The 24,037-nt window shown below is 39.3% G+C and overlaps 1 protein-coding gene across 2 annotated transcripts; it reads right to left on the reverse strand.

The window, feature by feature from the left end:
- On the reverse strand, nucleotides 1–24,013 carry paqr6 (progestin and adipoQ receptor family member VI). Of its 2 annotated transcripts, none has more exons than XM_034873311.1 (8): nucleotides 23,768–24,013; nucleotides 13,504–13,775; nucleotides 12,526–12,653; nucleotides 10,878–11,083; nucleotides 9,331–9,457; nucleotides 6,984–7,080; nucleotides 5,141–5,285; nucleotides 1–3,425 (listed from the first exon to the last, which is right to left on the reverse strand). In XM_034873311.1, the coding sequence occupies exons 1-8, from the start codon at nucleotides 23,826–23,828 to the stop codon at nucleotides 3,160–3,162; spliced, it is 1,302 nt and encodes a 433-aa protein (XP_034729202.1). In that variant the 5' UTR covers nucleotides 23,829–24,013; the 3' UTR covers nucleotides 1–3,159. The 2 variants fall into 2 exon arrangements, with proteins under 2 accessions (XP_034729202.1, XP_034729203.1); XM_034873312.1 differs by lacking the exon at nucleotides 23,768–24,013 and adding an exon at nucleotides 20,839–21,101.
- Between the last annotated feature and the right edge of the window lie 24 nt (nucleotides 24,014–24,037).

A 24,037-nucleotide genomic window follows, 5' to 3' on the forward strand; every position in this document is an offset into this window, starting at 1 on the left:
TTTTTTTTTTTAAAGACAAGGAACACACCAAGCATTATATCAAAAGACAGGTTGTATGAAAAATAAAAAGGCACCCAACTTTGTATTGTATTCTTGTGGTTTCAAATGGTTCATCCCGCACTCGTCTTTGCTCTCGATTTCATATTTTCAAAACATCCTTCAATACACTTTCTGTTTTTGAAAGGCTTCATGAGAAAGGTTCCCAGTTTTCCTGATAATTACAACCTGAATCTGCTTGTCCACTGAGGGGTAAACCAACATGGTTTATATGAAAAGTAAAAGGGAACTGGTATGGAGAATATCTAGGCTTGAAAATCATAATTTGGTCAAAAATAATTGTAAAAACACAATAAAGAAAAGCAACATCCGCATTGATCTATTTCCTGTGGAAGCCTCGGCGATCAGCATCTCTGAGCTTCATAACCGTCAAACTGCTGTAAAACAGTGCAGGCACCAAACGGCTGAGAATGAACGAGATGAAAGTAGACAAAAAAGAGAAAACAACAGAAAAAAAGGATTTCCAAACTAGTTTGCCTCAATAGGAAAGTACCACGACAACAATGATGCAATTCCAAGATTCAACAGGGTCAAACCGAGGAACGCTGTAAGATGATGACTGGAGAGGGAAAAAAATTAAAAAACAACAATCAGCGCTCGGCAGGGGTGGAGAGGATACAGAAACATTAAGGGAAATTACTGCTCCGTTTCGTCTGCAACATAAAAAGCAAAGAGACTTTTCTAGTCTGCACACTAACCTTGGAAAAAATTGCTCTGATGCAAAAGTGTGTGTGTGTTTGTGCTCTTTGGGATTCTACACATTCCCTCTGCGTCCGACATTTCTACTTCAGCATCCAACATGGACCTGTACCACATCTCATTATCCCATCATATCACGTACATTTTCCCTTCTTATTAAACTCACTACCAACGCAGCTTAAAGGCGTGTGTATGTGTGTTAGCTACGTGCTTCCTGTGAGTGATGTGATCAAATCCGGTGTTAGTGGTAAAACCAAGTCTAAATTAATATATATATATATATATATATATATATATATATATATATATATGTATGTGCGTGTGTGTGTGTGTGTGTGTGTGTCTGCCATATATGCTTTCCAACTTATTTACACAAATGAGTCTTTCAAACCGTTTGTCAAGTAAAAGGATTATAGTTAGACTCTGTACCTGCGTTATGTCAGTGCTTTAACAGAGATGTTTAGTAGTGCGACCCCCTATCTCCCATTAAACCTATAAAGCAATTCTTCTTCGTCAAGTCTCTGAAACATAGGCTGCATACACAGTCCTGCTATGGCTTTACATATGTATATTATTGAATTGTCAAATTTATTCAATTTATCAATTCATTTGTAATTTTATTTACTTAAAACAAGTGAATTAGATCATTTGAATTGAACTCGTTTTTCAGAATCGTGAAATCAATCAATTTTATTATCTATTAATCTGCCATCTTTTTCTCATTTAATCAATTGTTTTTCTATAAAAATATATTGGAATAATAACTGCTTCCCGTATTTCATTGAAGAGGGCCAAAAACTCAAGATATTGAATTTACAATGAACAAAAAAGAGAAAAGCCGAAACATATGCACGTTTAAAATGTTTGGAATTTTAGCCTAAAAACATTACTCAAAGGATTAATCTAATATCAAAAAAAAGTTGACTAATTGATTAATAAATTAATCATTTCAGTTCCAGACAGGTGTTTTCTTGAAAAAACTTGACTTAAATTGGAGAGCTATTGAAATAATCTGTCTGTACTTTGTTTTCACTTGTTGTAAGAAAACAAAGCTTGATAAAAGTGTTGATTTATTGAGAACATTAGTAACTTAAACCATGGCACTTCCTCCAAAAAGAAAAACCCTTTTCTTCATTACCGCTTATGCACCTAAAATGAGCAATAGATATAATAGATTCTATAAATATATAATTATTATTTCAGTGGTAAATAACATTCTCATGAGACAACAAGATAACCAAAGTATCTAAGGAGTGTTACTGCTTTGTTTTACTGTAAGTGCACCACAGCACTACAAAACCACAGTGCTACCATGTTAATACGACCCCAAACTAAGCTAGGCTCTTTCTGACCAGAGAGATTTTTGCAGTTCCTAGAACATAATGTTCCAAGAACCCTTTTTTTCTCCTGTAATGACTACATGTACTTGTTGCCTCTGTGTCTTAATTCTTTACTCTTTAGCTATAAACCGCAGGTGTTGGAAATTTGACTGGACTTGCATATAAATGTTCAGAATAGATCTTGTGATACGTGATGGTGGAAAAAGAAAATAATAATGCCGTTTGCTCAGAAAAGTAAAATTGTTCAAGACCTTCAGGGTCCACTCTAGCGTTGCCCGGGAAACATACTGTTGTAAAAATGTTACCTGTCTTTTAATCACTGCCGCGCTGCAACATTTCTTTTTTATGCTGAGGGCAGATTGTGGGGTTTATAGTAAGCCAGGCAATCAGAAAAGAAGAACCACAGGACCTGCAAATCAATTCCGGGCCGGCGGAGTGGAATCAATAGGTGGAAATGTAAGAGCCGCCAACACTACCTGCATTATATTATGTAGAGTTATGTGTCGGTTGTCTACGCTGAGGAAATTTTTATACATAGAACAACCACACTAACCAAGTATTCCAGTTAAAAAAATGAATCCTTAATAGAGTAAAGGAGATTCTGGCCCAGTACAGGCAAAAAAAATCATTATCAAATCAAAATATTATCCCTGCGACTGCAACATTAGATGTTTCCAGTTTGAGATTTAAACTTGTAGTGATCTACTGTAAACATCCTATATGAAGTGTGGGTCTACAATAAATTTTGAGGATTGTTAAAAATAAATTAAACAGACAATTCGTACAAGGTAGACATGTTTTCTCACATATTAGCTTAATACACCATCAGAAAAAGGCTTCAATGAATGTAACTGGGTCTTTAGGCGCCGAGTTAACACATGAACAAATACTCCAGGTGTATAACTGTGTTAGAGAAATCTTTTAGCCCTGAACATGATGTATCAAAATCTTTATCTCTGAATTATAAAACTATTAGTATTAAACTGTTAATAGTCATCTCAAACCTTTCCTTTGGAAAGTGAATGAGTCACTTTGTGGCTGTTGGTGGGTGGAAAATCCGCCCTCACTTCTCCTTGCACTCGCACCTCGATGTGTGTGGCTGGTTGGAGCTGCGGCAGGATTTCCACAGCAGCGGGGCGCTGAAAATGCCGATGATACCCAGGTTGAGGACGAGGCTGGCAACCAGCACCCCGAGGGTCCCCAGGAAGGAGGGCATCGCTCCGTGGGCCAGGAGCCACGCCCGCCGTGACATCATGTCGGCCATCACGCCCTCCATCTGGAAGTGGGTCCCCACCACAGCGCTGATGTGGAAGAGCTGGTGGCTGTGGCCTGTGTGAGGAGGGAAGATGAGAGTCATTGTAGGAAACAATGAGGTAAGGATCTAAAAATGCTAAAATGAGCACGGCTGAATCTTTCACCTCACACACTAAAACCTCGAGAATTATGTTTTTCACTTACAACTGAAACGATTTGTTAATTAATTAGTTAGTCAATCCACAGAAATTGTTTGGAACAATGTATTGTTTTAATAATTTATACATCTAAAGTGCCAATATACTCTAGTTCCTTTTTGCTGCTTTTCTCCGTTTTACTTTAAACTGAACAGCGCAAGCACTTTTCACTATTTTCTGACATTTCATAGCCTAAAAGATAAATCTTTAGGCTACCATAAAAAGGTTGGATTAATTTATTTTACGAATAGCTGCAGTTGTTTTGGAGCCAATTTAACCAGCTGGCGTCTAATATCTAGGCTGAATCACATCCTCCTTGTTTGATAGTTCCTGAACTCCTCGGTTGAACTGGATGTTGTTCTGTCCTTCCTCGGTGAAGGCCGTGTCAAAGCTCTTATTTCGTCCACGAGGACTAAGGTCCAAGCATCCAGGGGGAATAAACAAGGAGCTATAGCCGAGAATACACAAGAGCAGATTCCCCGGAAGCCGTGCAGCTGAAAGCGTTGCTAACCACGCAGCTGACATATTCATGCAATGCTTCAAAGGAAAAGGACTTCTCATCCCTCAAAAAAAAAAAAAAATAGAAATCACATTGGCTTGTTGCCTCTCGCCGGTGATTTTCTCGCCTCTCCCCCCAGGCCTCCTAGGTGGGAGGGACTAAGACGCGAGAAAGGGAGTCAAGTGGAGGTGTCGGGATGCAATTTAAGGGCTTTGAGACGTACCCCTACTTTCCACCGCATCCTGCATGTTTAAGATCTCTCCCTACTCCAACACAGCTGATTAAACGAGTTACATTATAATCAGCTGTTTTGGAGCAAGGCAAGCTCTAAAACATGCAGGACAAGGGGGGTACAGGGGAGGTTTGAGCAACAATTTTGATAATGGATTCATCATTTTTGTAATTTTTCAAGCAAAAATGAAAACATGACCCGTCTCCAGTTTCTCAGATCTGAGCATCTAATGCTTTTCTTTGTCATTCATAATTGTAGTAAATTGAATCTTAAAGCTATCACATCAGAATCACTTTAGGATCTGGTAAGATTTGGTAAGAATTAAAGTATGACCATTTATTACAGCTTAACCAATGCAACAGTTAAGACATAGAACAGTCAATGTAAGGTTTAGGTAATAATCAAATGGAGTGTTTTGAAGAGCACCTTCATGAGCCGTTTATGAAACAGAGAATAAACTTTCTTCTAATTAAGTACGTTTTAAATAAATAATTACCTTATTTGGTGTTAAACCTTACTGTATCAACTTCTACAAGCTCTGTCTGTTAGCAATTTATAACAGCATTAGGAAAACCAGCTCTTCATTCTAGACTTCAGTAGTTAGCAAGGTTAACAATCAAGAACAGGCAACAGAGATAATAGTTACAGCCCCATGTCGAAGGTAAAACCTCACTGTGAGAATGCCCTCTATAACTTCACTGTAGCAACTGGGGATAAAACATGTTCTATACTTTCTCACATCTACTTATATTGTTATTTCCTCAGTAAGGGCGTCATGATTTAAAGACCTTATCCATATATCAAAAAAGTAAAAAAAAAAGCCAGTTACATCCTATAATGACGATATCCATGAAGGACATACCAAAATAGTCGAAGCGTCCTGGGGCCAACCTCTCGGGGAAGTGGGCGGTAAACAGGAAGCAGGTGAGGACGGCAAAGAGGAGGTGGTAACAGTAATTGGACAAGGCGTCGCTCAGGCTGCAGCTTCCCCCGATGCAGAGAAGGATCTACACACAGAAAAACATACAAATACAAGCAGAAAAACATTAGAAACCGAAAGAAAAAGAGAAGATAAAATATTGATTTAAAATGTCAACAGACACCAACAATTTAAAGGGTAACTGCCGGTCAAGTTTAAAGTAAGATCGCTACAGTCGGCGGCGGCGAAACAAGCTACAATGTAAGTTAAAAGACAATTGTCCAGCTTGTATTTACCTTCACAAAAGTGCTTGTTTTTCCCCTAACAGGCTCAGATTATTATTCTAAGTATCTGAAAACATTGTGGAAAATTTCTAGGGAGGTCAGCCTTTCTGTTAAAGAGTAAGATCCTTTTTTTTTTTATTAAACACCACAAAAAAAATACACATAATTTAAAGTCAACAGAAAAGAGTAAAACTATGAAAAGCCGTTTTTTGACGTCTTTCCACTTTTCCAACCCTCAAAACTCTAGTTTTGGTTGAAATAAACAGTTAACACACACAAAGTATTGTTTTTTCTAAATGGAGTCTGGTGGGTTTGGCGCTAGTGACTTCAGAGCGGTTTCTGGTTAAACAAAAGGTATCAAAGAGGTCTATCTCCGAAGGGATCCTTTCCATAATGTTGTCAGAAACTTTATCTGAGTTACATTACATTACATTAATCTGAGTTTATCAGTAGCAAAACGAGCACTTTTGTATGGGTAATTACAAGCGGTATTTAACTTGATATTAACTTACACTGTAGCTCGTTTTGCCACTGCACACAAAAAAGGTAGTTACCCTTTAAGAGGTCCCATGGCATTAAAATTTCACTATAAGTTTTTTTTACATCACTCTGAGTTCCCCCACCCTGCCTATCGCTCCCCCAGTGGCTAGAAATGGCAATAGGTGTAAACCAATTCCTGGGTATCCTGCTCTGCCTTTGAGAAAATGAAAGCTCAGATGGGCCGATCTGGAACCTTGCCCCTTATGAGGTCATAAACAGCAAGGTTACCTCCCCTTTCTCTGCTCTGCCCCCCCAGATAATTTGGCCCACCCATGAGAGAGAGACATTGTGGCTTTCAAACAAGAGAATTGGTAGTTGGTCAGGGCCACACACCCAGCCTCCAACCTGAGCCCCCTCCTTCTCAAAGGCTACAGACTCTTAAATGGCACATACTAATGGAAGCTCGTTGTTGGACTTTGGCTGTAATTCTGCACCAAGGCTGAATTTTGGGAAAGAGACTTCCGAAAGAGACTTCATATATGGTATTAGGGAACCAATAAGGCCTATATAAAAGCATCTAAAGAGCACCATGTCATGGGACCTTTAAGATACCAGCACATAATGTGTGTATTTCTTTGTTCACATCAACATTACCGTTATCAACACTGACAGACAACAATGTCTGATTTAGTAAGGGATAAAAAAGAACTCAAATGACTTGCGTATTGCACAATAATCACAGTCATTACAGTGATTAGGGCGATTAATGATGGCAGCGATACATTTGTATTAGACTGAGAAAGAAAATCAGTTTCTGAGTAAGTGAGCCAAAGTCTTTCTCAAAAGTATTAAAGCCCGGCACTAATCAGCTCTGAATGCTTACACAATGACACAAACACACAAATACAGAGATTCATAGCGTAAATTAAAGCTTTAAATTCATTCAGAGAATAATGCAAGTGTGCATACAGTATATTAAATGTGTGGATAAAAGCATATCTGAAGACAATACCGACACTCACCCTGTAAAACAGAGGAACAGTGTCAAATATAAAAGGAAGGACAAACGCTCCTGTCCTTAGAACTTTACTTCTCTGTGGGAACTGCAGCTCTAGGAACCTGTGGACACAGACAGAGGGCAATAATCAACTGTTTTTATTCATTATCAGCAATAATAAGGCCAAAACTGACTCAAATAGATGGATTGGGTATTGGTGACAATAGGGCCGATCTTTTCAAGTGTTTACTGTTTATTCCATATACATTATGTACTGGAATTTTAATTCTTGTTTAAGTAATGACCAAATAGTGGCTGAATTCAAAAGGTTTAAACTAGAATTGTAATTCCTGTTTATATTTTAAAGTTTCTGGTGTATGATTTATTTTTTGATATAATAATAATATTATCTATGTATTTGTTACATCTTGTTTTAAAAAGTTAGGTAAGCATTGTTTAAATTAAGCCTGAAGTTGCCTTACACATAAAAGAATGATGCTAATCACTTCCACAAAGTGAGGCATACAGCTTACACTGGTATTGGCTTGGTACTCGGTATTGACCCAATACCCAAAGCCCAGATGTTGATATTGTAACTGAAAAAGTGGGATCGTTGCATCCAAATCTCTATAATCTGTCAATGATAGCAAAAAGGACACATACATACATACAGAAACAAAAAGATACAAAAATAATAATTACCCTGTGGTGACCCCAACACCACCCATCAACAGACCAAAACCCAGAAAGGATCTCTTTGACATCCAGAGGGCAAAATACATAAAACAACAACAATATGATATTAGAATCTGTTAAGCACTATAACACTTCTTCAACTGTACGTAAATTGCATGCATCCTTGCTACCAATAGCTCCAAATTCATAAAATAAATTTAGAAGAAAGATGTTATCCCCTTGGCTGTTAGTTATTGACTTTGGAGGTTCAACAGAAAGCTATTATAAGTAATTACTAACTTTACATTGTCTTCTTCCTAGAGCTTATATTCGTTGTATTGGTCACAATTTAAAAAACTAAAAAAACAATCTCCTGCGGCGTCCTATTGCTCACTCAGTTAGTGCACTCGCCCAATGTTGGCTGGGTCCTGCAGCGGACCAGGTTTGAATCCAGCCTGCGGCCCTTTGCTGCGTGTCAACCCCCTTTCACATCTGTCTATCTACCTATCTATCTTAAAAAAGGAAAAAAAAAAATCTCCCAAACATTGATTCAGTATTGGCCTTAGAAAGCCTACATCAGTCGGACAATATTTCTCATACAAATTTGTTTTCCTGTCTCAGTATATCCCGCAGTGTATATCATGTAATCACAATTGCTGTTCTAGCTTAAAGTGCAACTAACGTTTTTTCAACCTGGACCCTATTTTCCTATGGTTTTGTGTCTAAGTGACTGATGGGAACAACAATCTTTGACATTGGTCCAGTTTTAAGCAAGATGGCTGCAGTCGGCATGAGCAAAACAAGCAAAAATGTAACAATAGCAATTTGTCTATCTTAACCTTACCAAAAGTGCTCGTTTTGCCACTGACAGGCTCAGATTAATATTCTAAGCATCTGACAACATTATGGAAAAGATTTATAAGGAGGTCAACATTTCTGTTAAAGGTAAGATCCTGTTTTTACACATAAAAACATCCGCAAAATTGCGTTCGCTAAGATCACCAGACTCCATGTGAATAAAAAATATTCTTAGCATCGTAAAATACACTTCATTCAAAAGTCAACTGAAACAAAATATAACTATGAAAATCTGTTTTGGCTTGTCTTTCCACTTTTACAACCATCACACAGTTTTGGATAAAAGGCACACTACATCAATTATACATCACTTAACAGTGCAAGAGCAGACCACAGAATTAATCAATTACACATTAGTGTTATATTTTCCTAACAATATTAATTTAAAGGACAAAATGTTTTCTTTAGATGAATCTACTATAACATATAAGTGCATTTTGAAGTGCACCAGTTGAGGTCAGACGGATACATCAGTTTACTGCCAATCAGTCTATAATGTCAGAAAAATACTAAAGGAATAGTTGCAATAGGTCATTGTGTCTTTAAGAGCTGCTGAGCCTAAAGGAATTTCATTTGTCCGGGTTTCAGTGGAGAATTGAAGAGTCACATGACGGCGTAAATGCTGTTTCAGCTGAGTTGAAATCCTAGGAACACAAGTCTGAGAGAAAAACTAAACCCTTCCAGGCATAGAAAATAACTTTTATTTACATCCAAATCTGTTGCTAACCCATTAAGAACATTTACTTGATTCTAACTATACTCCAGAAAGCAAGATTCCAACAAATGCAAAGCTTAACTATTGAAAAGAGGCAGAGGGGATGTTCGCAGCGGTCTCTTACCTGGAATAGCAGGAGAGACTGGTACAGAACAGTGTGTTTCCAATGGCAATGAGGACAAAGTGTTGATGGAACCAGCTGTTCACCCAGCAGTCTGGAATGACGTAGTTTCCATAGCTTATGGCACAACCTGAACACAAACACAGGACATTAAAACAAAAAGTTACTTGATTTGACCTGAGAGGTTAATGTAATTCAAAGAGAGGTTTTTGTATAAACATTTAGCGTTCTACCTCTCCTGCACGAGCTGTTGTAGGTAAGGTAAGAGTAGGTATGTAGGTAAGAGTACTGTATGTTATATACAGTATATATATTTTATAATAATTGTATTTTTGTAATGTACAAATAATCATAGGCGTTTTAACACATTCATGACAAATGAAAAAAGGAGATTATTTCTTTTCAAGAGTTCCTGCAAGAAGGCAGCACAATAATGTTACTCAAACCTACACAGAGCAGAACACTCCCTAAAAAAAAAAAAAAAAAAAAAAAAAGGGAAATTGAGCATTGTATCTTAATAAATTGAAATTTAAAAAAAAGCATGTTATGCAAATATAAATACTAACACTTACCCATTTGAGTATTAAAACCACAAATGGTGCAGTATGTCAGTATGGCACTAACTAAGCGATGCCATAGCAGGAACATTTCAAATTGTTCACATTATAGCCTTTTACTTTCTTTGCATTTAAAATCGTTTAATATGACTTGTGTGTGTGATTTCACATTTACCAAGTAATAATCTGCCAACCTGAAAGCTTTTCAGTAGACCGAAATATTTGAAGTCTTGCTATCAAAAAGATGCACAGTGTAAATGTCACCTTCTGTCCTAGAGAGCATCAGCTGTATACTCTGCTGTAAAGCCTCTGACTGTAAAGTTTGTCTTTTGGTCCTGTCCATGTTTTGTCCTGCAATGAGCAAACCCTCTTGTATCTCTTAAATAGACTCCTGGACATTTTAAACTGGGTAAACCTAGGCACTAAGAGGCTTTGTGCTAGATTAAGAATCAGTCTGCAGGGGACCACACTATTTGTTAAAGAGAACTGAACAGGGCCTTAGTTAATTGTATGCATGCTGCAGGGATCATGAACACACCCCTGAAGACAAATTCTTAGGATGGTCTGACATAGATAATAATAGACACATTCTGAATTGAAAGGCGAGTTGGAGAATTTCACTTGTCAGCAGGGACATTGTTAGGCCTACTTTGAGGGGGCTAAAGCTACCCCAAAATGTTCCTAAGTACCCTAAGTAAGTAATTCTAAGTGCATTACTCATTATCAGCTCGAGTGTGGAAATCCGTGGTAATTGTAGCCAATATGTGGCTGTGTGTGTGTTTTCAGTTTTTACATATTTTTAACAAAATATACAGATTTTTAATGAGGTGTGGTTTATCCATGGACTTTATGCCCTAAGACATACTGTAAATGCAGACAACCACAGTCTACAGGGGGGTGAAGGCAAAAGGAAAAATGAAGAAAAAAATGCTAATTACAATCACTCATTTACCAGTTAAGATTCCACCACCGTGTGGAAATCTGAAGTCTTACCAAGACTGTAGAGGCTGAGAGCTCCGTAATCAAAGAAGTAGCAGATGTGACGAGACTCTGGGGACATGGTGCTGAAGGTGTGTGCACAGCTGGATGTGAAGGGGTATACGCAGACGAGCAGCATGTACACCAGAAGGGGCCAGGTGTAGCTGTCGGTCAGGAAGTTCATAGCGGAGCACAGGACACAGAAACGCCACAGGAAGTACCTGCAAAGCACCAATCTTATTTCAGCATATGTACAATCATCAACTTTGCTCAAAACTGCTTCCATCTGACTTCTACTGTCCTACACTTCTCAAGGCTGTTGTACTTTGACTTATTAGACATCCTGGATTTGTCTCAGTCTCCTGTTTATTTGGACTCTGGCGGCTTATCATATTTTTGGGGATCCTGCCTCAACTTTTTCCCACCTTCCTAAAGATCTTCACAGTATGTTTTGGCCACCCGTTTATTTTCTTTCCAGTGCTACAAATAATTAAAGGGATTACATCTCAAATACTTAAAGATCTTCATACTTCTACTGATCCTTACAAACTTCATCATGTTTTTACAGCTGGAAAGTGACCGTGTACATTTTAGTGTAGGTCAGTGTTACTCTTAAATTGGTCTCACACACAACATTGTCTTAATAGAAATCTTTCTATATCTTTTTTTGTGTGAAAATGTGAGTACATGTGAATATGTAGCATTTTTACAAGGCCAGATGGGGGGGGGGGGAGGGAGGGAGGGAGGGAGGGAGAGAGAGAGAGAGAGAGAGAGAGAGAGAGAGAGAGAGAGAGAGAGAGAGAGAGAGAGAGAGAGAGATATATAGATATCTATATCTATATCTCTATCTAGAGATATAGATAGAGATATAGATAGATAGATAGAGATATAGATAGATAGATAGATAGATATATATATATATATATATATATATATATATATATAAAAAAAAAAAACAAAAAAAAAACAAAGGCTGACTATCACCACGGTCCGGATCAGAAGAATTAATTTTGATCCGATCAAATGTGGTGGTCTCGGTCCGCACCAAACTGAACCATGGTCCGGCTTGTTTATAGTGTGAAAGCATTTTCTTTGGATGGTTCGGACTTTCAGACTAAATACAAGAAGCTTTGGCAGGCTCTCCTTGTGTTACAAGACCGGGGAAGCTCCTGTAAGGAATAGCTCAGTGCTTTGTGTGTAGGCTACATGAGAGAGTGAAATGCGCTCTGAGCAGACAGCTGTTGCCATCAAAGTAAAGTCATCAGCAATTTGCTTGTTAAGTGGCAGTAAATGTACAGTGTAGGTTTCCATTTCCGTAACTAAGTATTTAAGGGGGGGAGGGGCAAGGGGCTAAGATTACATCAACAGTTATTATTAATTAATATAAATTAAATGTTTGTTTCAAAGAACCTTGTGGACATAGTGGCAGTTTGTTTTTACAAGCACAGTTTTTTGAAGACCAAAGTTAGCAGCCCCCTGGCCTCCATGTAGATGAACTGAAATAAGGTATTAAATGAGGAGGCATTTTTCGATACTTAATTTTTTAGAGGGAATCGTTTGGTGCCTAAAAAGTATTTAATTCTGTACCCTGCCCTAAAGCTAACGCACTGAATGATATAGACACATTAAATGGGACAAATGCCATGTTACATGTTGAACGCACCACGTTGGTAGGAAGTGGGTCCAGATGTTAATCGTCTCGTTGTTCATCTGGAAGCTGCTGAGGACGCAGTCCAGCGCTGAGCTCCGTGGGTGACGGTATCCAGAGATGATGCTCTCCTCCCTGAACACCTGAGGACCAATCAGACTGCAATTACACTGCACAAAAGTCTGCTGATTCTTGTGGTGAGATAGTCACTCCTCGCAGGACTTTACCTGGAATTTATGACATATTTATCCGAGATTTTTTAAGCATTAACTTGCACCCCCTCGTCACAAGTTGCATGTCTAAAATGTCCACCATGTATTGTTTTATTTAAATACTTCAAACATTTCACAAGAAAATAAATTAGAGGGGGGCGGGGGGGGGATATTTCTAAATAAACAAGTCCAATGCAAATACGTTTTTTAAGATTAATGTGCACATATTTATACTCTATAAAAATTAAAAAACTAAAACAAAATCAAGGCCACCTACTTTAGTACTTAACACAGAAAGTGTTCCTTGGAAAGTGTAAAACCACTACAACAAGGACTGCTTATCGCATAGATAAGGTCCCTACAACAGGGTGGACACCTGCCAACACAGATGCTTGAATGCTTTAACAGCACTCCCGCAACGATCAGCTACCACAAACCTCTCCTACTAAGGCATTGTTTAATCTCATAAATCTGCAGTATTTGCAATATGTAGAGGCTCAGTCCTCAGCGGCTGCGGGTTTGGATCGAACTTGCAGCCCATTCCTGCATGTCATTCCTCTTCTCTCCCCCCTTTCAAGTCTAAGCTGTCCTATTTAATCAAAATTTTGATTTACAATTTTTGTTTACAGAATTTACAAGATATCAATCAAACTTTCCTGTTCCACTACTATTATTTTTTAAGCTCACAGCACCTTGTGTGACCCAATGCCAGACCAGTTCCTCCCCCCCTTTTCTATTTAAATTGCAGGATAAAACAAAGTATCCTGTAAACCTTTCTTACCTTGGGGACCTGATTGATGTCAAAGAGCTGGGGAAGTTTGATGCTGAGCATGTCTGTGGGCAGTCTGATGGCACTCCTCCCTCTCTGACAAACCTCCCTGAGCCTGGCGTGTCCCCCACGACAGAGGACACCCCAAACAGGGTAGTCAAATACCGGGATCCAGGCCCCTTGTCCTGGACTGGCAGGTTCCCATCGCAAGGAGCGTCCCCAGCCCTGGCTCCACCCGCCTCCGGCGCCACTACTGACCCCAATCCCCCTCCACACTGGAAACACTGCAGAGATAAAAGACAAACAATAATGAGACTCCAACAGATAGGGCTGGGAAGACGCTTTTGTCCTGACTCGATTCTTTCACAATACATGGGTGGGTAATCGATTTGCGTTGCAATTTTCATTTATGGCGATTCTAGAAGTATTGGGATTCAACAGTTTTGAACAGTTTTCAACAGTTTTCAACAGTTTTTATTTTTTTTCAATTGTAAAGAATTGCAACAAATGGATTTTCTGGATCCTCTCCGGGAACCATCCCCTTATTGGGGTGGAGAGGTTTGTGTGTTCCTATGAACCTGTGGGCTGTGTTGTCTGGAGATTTGTGCTCCTGGTAGGATCTCCCATGGCACAAGCCCTCGGCTGAGCGGCGCTACATTGGGGTTTACCCCGGTGGACGAGTGGGTTGCCTCCTTACGCCTGCGGTTTATGGGGGGGGGGGGGGTTGTAGATCTGGAGAAAGCGTATGACCGGATCCCCCGGGAGATACTGTGGGAGGTGCTGGGGGAGTATAGAGTGAGGGGGTCCCTCCCCTCTCAGGGCAATCCAATCTCTGTATGACCAAAACGAGAGCTGTGTCCGGGTTCTTGGCAGTAAGTCAGACTCATTTCAGGTGAGGGTTGGCCTCCACCTGGGCTGCGCTTTGTCACCAATCCTGTTTGTAATATTTAAGGAGAGGATATCAAGGCGTAATCGGGGTGGGGAGGAGTTACACTTTGGTGGGCTGGGGATCTCATGGCATCATTGGCGTGTGATCTTCAACACTCACTGGATCAGTTTGCAGCTGCGTGTGAAGCGACTGGGATGAGGATCAGCACCTCTAAATCTGAGGCCATGGTTCACAGCAAGAAACCGATGGAGTGCCTTGTTCAGGTAGGGAATGAGTCCTTACCCCTAATGAAGGAGTTTAAATACCTTGGGCTCTTTTTGCAAGTGAGGGGCCAATGGAGCGGGAGATTGGTCAGAGAATCGGTGCAGCGGGTGCGATATTAAATTCAATTTATCGCACTTTTGTGACAAAGAGAGAGCTGAGCCAGAAGGCAAAGTTCTTGACCTAACGCTCAGTTTTGGTAGCCATTTGAGGTGGTTTGGGCATCTGTTAATGTGGCTCAGGAAAGGGAAAGTTTGGGGTCCCATGCTGGAGCTGGTCCCTCCGCGACCCGGTGCCGGATAAGTGGATGAAGATGAATGGATTTTCTACTTTTGCTCTGCTTTGCTGTCAGCTGTACCGTATAAACGGGGAAATGTTTAGGTAAAATATTGGTTAAAAAAACAAAACAAATAAAAAATATTGATTCTGGAAAAAGGATAAATTTTTTTCAACAAATGCAAAAATAAAATAAAAAGAATCACACGTTACATTCGATTTTATTCTAATACATTCCCCCCCACCCCTACTACTCAAACAGTAATTTTCTATATTAGAGGTCTACTGTAGACTTATGTCACTAGCTGTCCTACTGGTAAGCCCACACATACACAGGCACAGCTGCAACATACTGGATTTCTTCATAGGTTAATCTTTGTAATGATTGTCACGAGGCAAATCTTACATATCAGCAATAAAGTTTAGATATAGTGTTGTCTCTTTGTTGACTGGAGCAGATGTTATTGTCGCAGCTCTTGAGACGTACCCAGACATCAATTTGAAGAATTTCCGGCATTGTCACATTGCAGCAGCTTGTGACTGAAAGCAAGCATTTAATAATGCATGTGGTACATTCCTTCCCAGTCAACAGAAGGGGATTGTCATCAGGTAACTTTATCACGGTTTCTCATAACATGTTTTCAACTTTACAGACAAGTTGTACCTTGACAATATCTGGTTCTAGGAAATTTTAGAAAATGTTTGTCCAACCGAGCACATTGACAATTTTATTATCCACTGTAAAATGTCCAGTTTTGCACATGTTTTGTTCACAATTCTTCAACTACTTAATTTTACATTCAAAACCCCAAAACAAATATTGATAGCATACGCATCAAAATTCAGTATGGATGAGACACTAATGCATTATTAAAATGAACATGAACTATAATAAGACCAGACAGGATTTATCCTTTTATTACACCTCATACGTGAGGGGTTCCTCTTTTGCAGTGTGGGGGCAACAAGACGAGGTTGCCGCTTACTGCAACTGCGGCAACAGCTGCAGGCCCCGGCCTAGTAACTATTAAAATGTGGGCATTGTGGAGGCTAAAGCCTTGACAGTACAGGGACCAAAGGATGACTGTTGTACGCTGCACTGGATGGAAATGAGGCTACTTACACACTCACAACCAGTATTGGTCCACAGAGAACATGCTCAAATATTCCAAGTACTGACATGCATGCAAACTGGGACAAATTCTGCATTCATCCCGGCTGGATAACACCTAAGCAGCACACAACAAAAGAACAAGACAACAGCTTGTGTTGGTGACACGCCTATGAAACGCCAGTGGGAAAAAAACAAAGCTCATTCAAATTCGGATGAAGAGATAAAGATGTGTTTTTTGTCAAACTGTGTGATGGATTGGAATTGCAACATCTATGCATGCAGAGAACACACACACACACACACACACACACACACACACACACACACACACACACACACGTTTATGAACACTTGCTAAAGTTGAAAATTGATCTTAAAGCCTTAATTAGAGAGATTTAATAGGACAAATCCAACCTTTAAGGACACCAGTTTTCTTTCTACAATACATTATTTAACAACAAAAAATGTGTCCATAAAGGCTGGATTTATCCTAATTTTTTTAAAGTAAAGCATTAAGATCAATTTCCAAAAGATGATTTTTTTATTCCTCTTTTTAGTCAACTTTAGCATGGGTTCATGTTGACGTGGAGCATCAGACAAGCATGCATCGTCCAAAAACATACTCCCCTCCACCCACCACTACTTGGCCGGGATCAGAGCTATTTGATTAGTATATCTTGTATGCATCCATCCGCAAAAAGATAATATTCTCCTTTATTAAACTGCCGTTTCATGGAGAATTTAAGAAATTATATTTGTCCAAGTAAGACAAAAAGGTGTTGTGTTTGTAGAGATAATTTAACAACTATTTGCTCTTGAAGTTTAGCTTACTGTGAAGTCTTAACAAAGCTTTTATAAAAACAGTAAGTTCACGTTCAGCATGATTTCAGCTCTGTTATGACAGACATTGTTTACATTTATTCTCACGTCGCTGCGATCCATGAGCTAAGAAGATGAAACTATAAGTGTCCAATCACTGGACATACTCTACTTCACACTGATTTTCTTACACAATAACTGTAATTTACTTTGTAAACGTGAATATAATGCAGTCAAAAAGTATTTGTGACATATTTTTGTGTAAGCTACATTTTTTTGTGATAACATATTTTTATTACACAAATAAACAATACACAGACATAAGAGTTTGCACTATACCAATATGTGTTACTGTGCTACAATTTGTTGGACTGGAAAAAACACAATGACAGAGTGTAGTAAGGAGTATAAATCAACATCAGACGAAAAGTGGAAAAAAAAACATTTTCTTATCTAACACTTAGCAAGAATGCAAATGAGCGTATTTCCCAAAATGTCAAATTATTCATGTAAAGCTAAAAGCCAGCACTTCAACCTCATAGTTGTTTTTATTTCAAATCCAATATTCTAGAGTAGAATAAAAAGCACGAGTGTCTTAAAGGATTAGGTTTCTCCACTGACTCAGCATTGCAGTCTTAATACTAGAGGTGGGAATCACCAGACGCCTCCCGATACGATATCATCACCATACTTATGCCACAATACGATATTATTGCGATTTAAAACATATTGCAGTACTCTGCGATAAACTGCAATTTATAACCTTTTTTCCAACTTCTAATTTTTTTCCCCAATTTCAAATATTGTTCCCAAAATGAAACTTTGTCAACATCTGTTTTATCTAAAATGAAACATTTCCCTGGTTGTTCATATCACTTCAATTTTATTGCTGCAAAATGGGATTGTCAAGCAGACAAACTGACCAACACACATATAATAAAAGATCGATACAGTATTGCCACTGAAAATATCACAAGACTATTCTGAGGTAAAGGCTAGCCTCAAGCAGAGAGGAGGAACTGGTAACAGAGGTCTGGTTAAAAATTCTTTCCAATTGAAAAACCAGAGATTTCACAGGCTACACAGCTTCTTCTGAAGCCACAAAACATTTAAAACAATACAACACTTGTACAATACAACTTTTGTTCCACAAATACAGTCCATTTGTACTATAAACAGAGTCCCACACTTTGATACCTTTCTGTGTTGATTTAGTAACAAGTGAGTAATTTGGTGTGTTCTGTTTTTGATCTGGTTAAAGGGTGTTAACTCAGCAAACGGGTTAGGAGAAATACAAGTTTAACAACATGCAAGATATTATCTATGACTGCTCATGAAATTTAACAGACATCTGTATCCCTCTTTTCATTTCAAACTGCCTTTGTAGCCTGCAACACCTGCAGAAATTCTGCACTGACCAAACCACTTCCTCCCTTTTATTTGTTATTTTCCTGAAATCTGAAATTCTTCCCCACTCCCTCGTGATGTTGTCACATGACCTTTCTCAATGGACGTCTTTATTGACCAGAGGCTGACAATACCAAGGCTATGCAAGAGAGCATGTTGCCCACACAGATGGGCATAAGTGCCTTGTACTGCATGTGCTCATTCTGCAGCTCAAGCATTCCACTGTCCTACTGAAACATGTTGAGCCTAAAACACACACACACACACACACACACACACACACACACACACACACACACACACACACACACACACACACACACACACACACACACACACACACACACACACACACACACACACACACACACACACACACACACATTGTGTTGCACCATTTCTTGAATGCAGAAAATATATTCCGTACTTTAACAATTACATAATGGTGAATTCAAGAGTAATTGTGCGTGATTATTCATTATCTGTGAGTCACTACAGTATTTTTCCCAGAATCCCTTTCGGCAAACACCCACAGAACATGCCTAAACATCACCTCTTTTGTTTTTTCACACTGGTGAAGAGAAGGCTAAGCACTAAAGAGAATTATTTTTTAAATTAAAAAAGTAAACAGAGTGTTAGTCAATGCATAAGATGCATCTGGCTGTGCTGCAGGATCCATTGAGACAACTGTCAGAGGAAAATTAATGTCTACTCTTCGATTCATTTCTTGTGATCCTTGAACACGAGTCCAGTGTTTTTCCTGGATTAAAAGAAGCCACGGGGGGGGGGGGCACATATTAAGTGTATGGTCTGGGAGTCTCTTCCCAGGAAATTCTCAGCATTAAAGACACTATTTCTTGCTTACTGATATATTTTACAAACCAATGTACTGGTAAATGTCTTTATATATGTAAAATAAAACACAAAATTCCAAATGGAAAACCAGGCACTTGTGATTTTTTCTTTCGGGCTGCCTAACCTCTTTGGGGGCACAAAAAATGCCTCTATGCAGGAAAAACCCTGGAGTCTAGAAAGAAACTATGATTCACTCACAGGAAAAAATATCCTCAAATCTACATCTTTCATTTCTCCTGCTACAGCAGTTATGGACTACTTCACTCTGACCAAATGGTTGAGGTTACTTACACCTTATGGATTACCCTGCACACACGAATATACGCTCAACCTTGCCATGAGATGTCTTTTATATCTTTACTTTTTTGGCATTAAGTCTGGAGTCAGTCAAAAAAAAGAAAAGAAAAAAAAAGGTGTTCCCCTTGGTCTCACCCTTCCTGGTATGTGTCTAAATTTCACATGAAAAGCACTGCTCACAGTTATGTAACACTATGTGTTCTTACAGATCACATTGGGTAACTACAAGAACAAAGAGGTAACCGCCACTTCCCCTGCACAATCAAAGCAGTTCATTTCTATGAAAGTATTTTATTATTGTATTATCCAAATAGTTCATCTAAAACCTGGCAATGTCTTTTAAAGACAAAACCTTATTTCTCAATGCTGACAAACAATCAGCGTGTGCACTTGGCTTGCATAGCAGCACAATGTGAAATAGAAACCAGTTTCAAGTCAATTATGCCATTATGACTTTAAGCAGGAGACGAATGACTCAGCTGGCTGGGTGTGGAGACATCAGACATGTGCACGTTATCCCACCCTGCCTCATTCCTCTACTACACTACCTAACTGTCAACACTGTTTTTCCATGTTCATACATAACAATTCCTTGTTTTCCCTTTTCCAACTGCAAGCTCATCTTATACTTTTTTTTCAATCAGTTGCAGGTAAAGATAACATTCAACAGGTTTGGCTTTAATTTAAGATAGGGCTGTAAATTCGGATTATTTACATTACTAACTACTTTTTTGCTTACATCTATAAAATTCAGATTATTGAAAGAAAGAAAAAGGGAACAAAAGTCAAAAATTCAGTTAAGGCTGTTTAAAACAGAAAGGATGCTATCCTCACCCTGGAGAAGCTGGAACTTAGGTGTTTGGGCCATTTTAGCACGAGAAAGGAACTTCTTATTGATTAACAAAATAGTTCCATAGAATAATTGTTGCAGAGCTAAATTATGATGTCCATAATCCAAATAAAAGTATGGCACTCTGGAAGATGACAAACGTGTGAATAGATGACCACAGACAGAACACGTTCCCTTGCACATGCCCGGTATGCGCTGTAAACTGGGAAAGGGGCGTTCAAGTCCATGGACAACGGCTTAGATAATGGAAAAGTCCAAAATATCTCCAAGGTATTTCGCCTGGACACAGCTGCAGAGCAATCATTTAGGAGAAACACGCCATGCAGTCCCATGGAGCTAATTCTTAGAATCCTCCGACCCAATGTTATTGTACGAACACGACGTCCCAGAAATTCCTTTAGCTTGAAAAAAACATGACTTGGTGATGCAGTAGCGGCTCAAGAAGACAGTGAAAAGAAAAAAAGACATGGCTAACTACCGAAAGATGCAAAACTTCGCCTCAACAATGCAACGACCAACAGTGGGGAGGAAACCTCATCTTTACGTGAAATAGGCAACCAAAATGTTTTAAGGACTTACCGCCACCCTCGGGCATGCGGAGCTTTGACTGACGCCTCGGCCCGTCTGTCTCGGTAAAAACGCTAAAAAGCTTATCGCGTGTGTGACAGCTTCAGCTGGCGTCGTTCCGTCTCTGGGTTTTGTAACAGTTTGTCAGTTCTCCGCAGCCTCTTCGTCTCCTCTTGTCCCGCGCGAGCCAGTAGGAAGCGCTGCTCGGTGCTCACGTGGATCGCTGGAACCACAACAACACGAGCAGTGTGTGTCCACAACGGCTGTGCGCGCGCTATACTGCAAGACAAGGGTTGGGTATGGTTGCAAAAACGTCAATTTGATGAAACCGAGCACGACTTGAACACGCCAAATTCGGATTTTGCAGTTTTCATAAGTCAAATTGGTTAAAATGATGAGCCCCTCCACAAGCTGCCTTTGTACCTTTGGTGGTGTAGGCCTACTTATTGCTCCTCTAGGCCCAGTGGTTTCCAAAATAGAGTGCTAGTTCCAACTCCTAGTTGAGTCCTGGGACCTTCAGCGGATCCCAAGCACAGATGAGAATCATTTATTTTCCCTTTATAACATTTGAACCATGAATGTCTGTAAAAGCATTTATGGTAATCCATCAAAGAGCTGTCAAGATATTTCACTCAGGACCAAAGTGTGGGCCAACAGACCAATGTTTTCTTTCCTAAAAGCCACAACGATAACATCTAAAAAATGTATTAACCAAATTCAATATAAAATGCTGTTCTATTTTTTTTTCAAAAACCTATGACAAATACACAATTGATAACAACTTACATTGAAAAAACAGAAGTACATGTACACATGGGGGAGGGGGTGCTCTATAGTTTGCCAAAGCTCTTTGTTGTTTAACAATTTGAGGGACTTGAATAAAGAATTCAACATGGCTAAAAACATACTGCATAGATTCATGACAGTGGTGACCTCAGTGACCCAGCCAGTGATGCCAGTCACCCATGATGGTTGAAATACATGAAGTGACTCCACATGTCTCAGAAATGTCCTCAAGGTTCCAAGGAGACCAGTTGCCTTCGACTTATTTCTTCTATATCGCATGACTTAGAGGAATGAAAGCTTGTCATGTGAGCCAGTGGGGATACTAAATTTGTCCAAACTCCCACCAGGGCAAGAAGGACATCCTGTTTTATTCTGCACAGGACAAACATTAAGTTTGTGTCTACACAACTTTCTATCCCAAAACATTTCTGTGAAGGTCTTGCCAAACCCAGAGCCGTGTGACGTTAAACCCTTGAGGGGCATAACAATTACCTCAAGAACAACAGAACCCAAATATACAATCTGTTTTTGCTTGATGTTCAATGACCCCCAAACTGGACTTCGTATGGCAGAGGTAAGTGCTACACCTTGCCACACAGTTATCACCCATAAATAATGTTCTTGGAAAAAATAAGTAATCCATGTTCAAGTGTCATGTTTATATAAAGCGAATGAAAAGACTGCACATGTCATATTCATGGTCAAAAAGTGTATTTCCAAAACAATTGGCACACCCTAATGACTTCCAGATCAATTCCATCTGCATGGCATAACACTGAGTTATTTAAATAGCATGGTGTATCCAATACAGCATCCAGTGTTTGGAACATCATTAAAAAAAAAATCTTCTGTGTACAGCTTGTTAAAAATGTAGCTGCTCTTCGCCAAAACTTTCCTGAGAAAATCAGGGGAGCAAACATAGCTTCTTTAAATCACAATTGTAATTTTTTAATTCATTTTTTTACAATGTCATTGGCTCAGCGTACTTAGTTTTAAATGATTGTCTTATGTCATTGCGAACATCTATATGACTGTGCCATACTAAAACAGTCATAATAAATAATAATGTTAACAATATTTATAAATCACTTATCAAAATCTGCAATCACAAGTTGTGGAAGAAGTACCATCCCAATTTTAAAATACTCCATTACAGGTAAAAAGCCTTGCATTCAAATTTTTACTCAAGTAAAATTGACGTATTCAGCAAAATGACCATTAAGCACCAATAGTAGGCCTACTCCTACAGGTTACAAAAACCTGCTTAGAACACTGAAAACACGCATGAGCGCCATAGCACAAGAGGATCAATATCCAGTTGTATGAGCATGTTGACATTTTGAAGTGCGGAAACATGGCAGCAGGCTACAATGTTTTGTAAGCAGCCGACTATTTGGCAAAGACGCTTCCAGTTCCTGTGAATGGGAGTGACTTACGAGCAAAAACCTCCAGAGCCTCTGTTGATGAGAAAGTGGAGTAAGTTTACTGAAACACCAGTTTTTAGAACAATAGTCACGGTTGATGTAATGATGTAAAAGTGCTGCCAAACCAACGCAGGTCACGGCAATGCGCGCACACACACACACACACACACACACACACACACACACACACACACACACACACACACACACACACACACACACACACACACACACACACACACACACACACACACACACACACACACACTTCCAGCTTTATGTGATGTCTTCGATGGGAACATTGTAGGTTCAGATGAAGGGATTCCGGAGCGTAGAAAGGGGGGGAAAAAGTGAAAAAATAATTTCCTGGGAATAGCAAAAATGCTAAATCCATAATTATTCCAGAGTTGGGCACTATCCCTATTTCACCAACCAGTCTCCCTCTCTTCCTCTGAACATTCCAGCAGTAACTGAATAAAAACACAATTGCCAATATTGAAATCCCACCCTCAGGGCAAGGACTTTTTTTCCAGTGGCAAAGAAAAAAAGGCCTTGCTTTTCACCTTCAGGAGACAAGGCAGAGGGCTCCAGAAGCATTACCATAGAGCTAACATGGATGCCATTAATTGTAAATGAAAGTCATTACCATTTCAGAGTTTTTACGCAATATGTAGAACTAATAAGGTCCAAACATGCCCAAAAGACAAATACTGTATTGAAAATGTACTTACACATAAACTCCAGGCAAGCGAGGCATTTCCCCACTGCGAGCACAGACCCTCGCATGGACATTTCTCAAACAGACGACAGGTGCTTGTAATTAACTAAAGTCATCAATCTAATTTACAGGGTGTTTGTATGTTAAACCTCTCATCGTGTCCTGGGACTCCAATCCGTCCACTGCAGCGGAAATCCCTGCAGCCCCACAGCTTCATGGGCACACAGCAAGAGGGTTGCCTTGGGTTAGTGAGATTTCCCAACCCCCTTACCCAGCAAAAAAA

The sequence above is a fragment of the Etheostoma cragini genome, chromosome 6, assembly GCF_013103735.1.
Source record: "Etheostoma cragini isolate CJK2018 chromosome 6, CSU_Ecrag_1.0, whole genome shotgun sequence".
NCBI lineage: Eukaryota > Metazoa > Chordata > Actinopteri > Perciformes > Percidae > Etheostoma > Etheostoma cragini.

Bases quoted from the DNA above. Each gene is read 5' to 3' on its own strand.
- paqr6 (XM_034873311.1), bottom strand. From the start codon at position 23,828: ATGTCCATGCGAGGGTCTGTGCTCGCAGTGGGGAAATGCCTCGCTTGC. The intron at 7,081-9,330 runs GTAAGAGACCGC...CTGTGTCCACAG, and splicing joins AGTCTCTCCTGCTATTCCAG to GTTCCTAGAGCTGCAGTTCC. The intron at 3,426-5,140 runs GTATGTCCTTCA...CTCCTCACACAG, and splicing joins AGGACGCTTCGACTATTTTG to GCCACAGCCACCAGCTCTTC.